Source organism: Rutidosis leptorrhynchoides, chromosome 3, assembly GCF_046630445.1.
Source record: "Rutidosis leptorrhynchoides isolate AG116_Rl617_1_P2 chromosome 3, CSIRO_AGI_Rlap_v1, whole genome shotgun sequence".
NCBI classification, from domain to species: Eukaryota; Viridiplantae; Streptophyta; class Magnoliopsida; order Asterales; family Asteraceae; genus Rutidosis; species Rutidosis leptorrhynchoides.
In genome coordinates, this window is record NC_092335.1 from 643,381,618 (window position 1) to 643,384,911 (window position 3,294).

The following is a 3,294-nucleotide window of genomic DNA, read 5'->3' on the forward strand; positions in this document are numbered from 1 at the left end:
TGAGGTCCGTGAACGAATCCGGTAAAATCTCTCTATTTCAAAGAAAATCAAGTCATCCCTAAAGATCGAACCCATAAGCTCTCCCCTATATCATAAGACAAAGTACACGTTATGGCTAATAAATTTATATAAATTTAATCATATAATACATAACACAAACAATAACTATTAAATTTAGACGAGGGTGTATTAAGTTTGTGATTTAAATGTTATTGACCCCATATAAAAATACGATCCATAACCACCTCCATTTTGAGTGTTTGCATAATCACTTCTAGTTTCAAGTGGTTGAAAAGACAAATCATGGTTGAGCTTTAATAAAGCTAACATATCTTGAGTGTCAAACATTAAACCATGTTTTTCATCATCATGAAAACAAAGACAATAATGTCACATGATGTCGTAGATTGTAGATGGACATGGACCAAATTGTGAAAGTTGAATACTCCAAGGGTATAAAATAAACATTACCAAACTTAAAGGTCACCAATGTAACATTAGCCCTTTTAAAACCTTACCCTTCAATAAGATTCAACATACTACAAAAACCTAGTAGATTCAATCCAATATTTTCACCTCAAGATCCCCATTTCAAGCTTCTCATCCACATGGACTATAATTACGATTATGAATATGTAAGTGAACTTAAGTTATCTAATTTCTTCATTTATTATTATATTATTATTATTATTGTGTTTAATAACTATTTATTTGTTTCAATAATTTTTTTTTGTAGGAGTACAAGAGAAACAATGTACCGGCGTTTGGAAGCTGGGATTGTAATGACGATTTACCGTTCACACAGTGTTTTGAATCAGCTAGACAAGCTGGATTACTGAGATATAGTTATTCTGAAGACCGTGATTTGTATGTCACCGGCGATTTGTACGACAACAATGTTGTCACTCCTGCTATGATTGTTGTACCTCGTCGAACGGTAACTGATTTATTTAGTTTATTTTGTTTTTTTTTTAATTTTTCTAACAACAAATTTAGGTGGAAAAAAATGTATTATACCCTAAATGCTACTTTAAAGTTATCGTACTCCGTTTAACCATATAATAACGGTTACATATAATGAATTCATTGAATTAATGTGTCTTAACAACAGCTTTTATGTTTATCTTGAAAAAAAAAATCTTTTATTTTTTAGTTAATAAGTTCAAAAAATTAATAAATTTTAGAATGTTAAACTTATTTAAACTTGGTATTGTAAAATTATATACTGGTAAAACCTTTTTTTTTTTTTTTTGTAGCATACAAATTTGTGATATAAATACAATGTGGACTAAAAGTTGTACATTTTAAAGTCGAGTTGGGGAAAAAATGAACGGTTTTTTTTTGTCAAGTGATAAAAGTTTGACTTGTACTTTATGGTACAACAGGGGAAAGCAGGGTACCCGCATGTGAAAGAAGGTAAAAAAGATGAATGGGTTGTGTGTGACTATGAATATGACTACAATTACAATTTCGACTGTGACCTAAAACAACCACCTAGTCCTGTCAGCGTAGCAACTCCCCCTCCACCACCGCAACAACACCGAAAACACGTTAAAAAACCCAAGGCAGTAGATGAAGATTTGTACAGAATCTCGCCGGAGCTACTCCGTGCTAAGCCTAGAAAGGTAATTTCGTTAGCCACTTATTCTCTTTTTTATTTTCCTTAATAACGATTTATTATTAGCCTAACGTATTTTATTTCTTATGAGATTATAAAATGATGGCATTTGTATGTTATAACAAAACTTTATGTGGAGTACTAAACGTTTTTTGTGTATCATGGTTGTGTATCTTCTGAAAAATGGTTTTATGAATATTTTGTATTGACGTAAGAAAAATTTATATTACATACTAATTAAAAAATATATTTGTAGATCATATTATGTTCCATGTAGAATGTTAATCGTTTGTTTAAACATGTCTTTCATAACTTAATTTTATGTTTATAACTTTTTTCTACGTAGTACAGTAATTGTATAAATAATAAACATTTAATTTAATTAGTTAATACTCTTTACTAAATTAAAGAAGAAAAATCGTATCAGAAGAGAAATATTTAGTCCGTATATTTTTTCTTGTAAAATAAAATTGAATTTGTAAATAGATATTTAGGTAAAGTTTTTTTATACTTTTAGTGATGCATGTAAAATAAAACAATATATAAAAGTAAAAGCTATATTTGTAAATTATATAAAAAATAGAGTGCGATAGTAATAGTAATATTATATTTATATGGTTACTTACTTTTATCATATGTTTTATTTTAAAAATTAAAAATACGGAAAAAAAAATTTGTGAACGTATTTTCTCTCACACATGTGAGTAACGGCGTATGTAAGCTACATAAATATTTATGGGGAGTGTTAAATCAAAATGATCACACATCACGAGTTCGCTGACACATTTTTATCATATCCCCGCAATTGTAGGCACGTAATTTCACATTCTTTTGTCTATTTACACAAGTTACTGCAGTATTTTTTACGTCATGGGCCTACGAGAATTCTTATTAAAGTCAACACTGTTTTCATTGTCTTTAGATGCTTTCCATTTAAAATTATCCATGAGCCCATGTTTCGAAGTAAATAATTAACAAAAATCCAAAGTTTATCAAATATTGTAAACGATAAAATTAAATTATGTTTGTTACGGTAAGTTAACAAAAAAGGTCAAAAGAGAATGGTTATTTGGTGGTGTTGTTTATGTTGTTTTTTTTTGTAAGTGCAGAAGAAGTGGGGATTGTTTTCAAGTTGCATGCAGCCAACATGTGTTATGTAAAAGACAAATTAAAGATCTCAAGGTACATATTATTCAGGAATATGCAAGGAACTACAAGAGTATTTTATCCTAACAAATAGTGATAGGATGATGGTTTTTTTGGTTGTAAATGGGCATATGATCCAGGCCCAAAACAGGCTAAGGCTGATGGTTTTTTTGGTTGTAATTGGGCCTACGACCCATGTTCAAAACTTGCTATTACTATTTCGTTATTATCTGTTGGTAATGATGATTATGATTATTATATTATAAGAGTATTTATATTTATATTTATCACGTATGGATTTTTAGATTATTGTTTTGCTATCATTTTTTTTTTACGAAAAGCAATAAATTTATAACTCGAAAAGCTATTGGGCCATCAGGGAGACCTGTCCCATTACAATAATGGACTCGAACAAAATATGTAGTAAGAGACTCGGAAACAAAAATATGCAATAACAGGCTATGATACTCGAAGCAGAATAATGACTCAAAACATGAATTAAGTTGCTGAGTGTGCAACTATACTCGAAT

The 3,294-nt window shown here is 29.5% G+C and overlaps 1 protein-coding gene across 1 annotated transcript; it reads left to right on the forward strand.

The window, feature by feature from the left end:
- Positions 1–551: 551 nt before the first annotated feature.
- On the forward strand, positions 552–3,025 carry LOC139899136 (uncharacterized). The gene is made up of 4 exons (XM_071881961.1): positions 552–635; positions 737–937; positions 1,386–1,625; positions 2,728–3,025. The coding sequence occupies exons 1-4, from the start codon at positions 609–611 to the stop codon at positions 2,776–2,778; spliced, it is 519 nt and encodes a 172-aa protein (XP_071738062.1). The 5' UTR covers positions 552–608; the 3' UTR covers positions 2,779–3,025.
- Positions 3,026–3,294: the final 269 nt, after the last annotated feature.

Coding starts and splice junctions, on each gene's coding strand:
- LOC139899136 (XM_071881961.1), top strand. CDS start 609: ATGGACTATAATTACGATTATGAATAT. Junction 938..1,385: donor TTGTTGTACCTCGTCGAACG/GTAACTGATTTA, acceptor ATGGTACAACAG/GGGAAAGCAGGGTACCCGCA. Junction 1,626..2,727: donor TCCGTGCTAAGCCTAGAAAG/GTAATTTCGTTA, acceptor TTGTAAGTGCAG/AAGAAGTGGGGATTGTTTTC.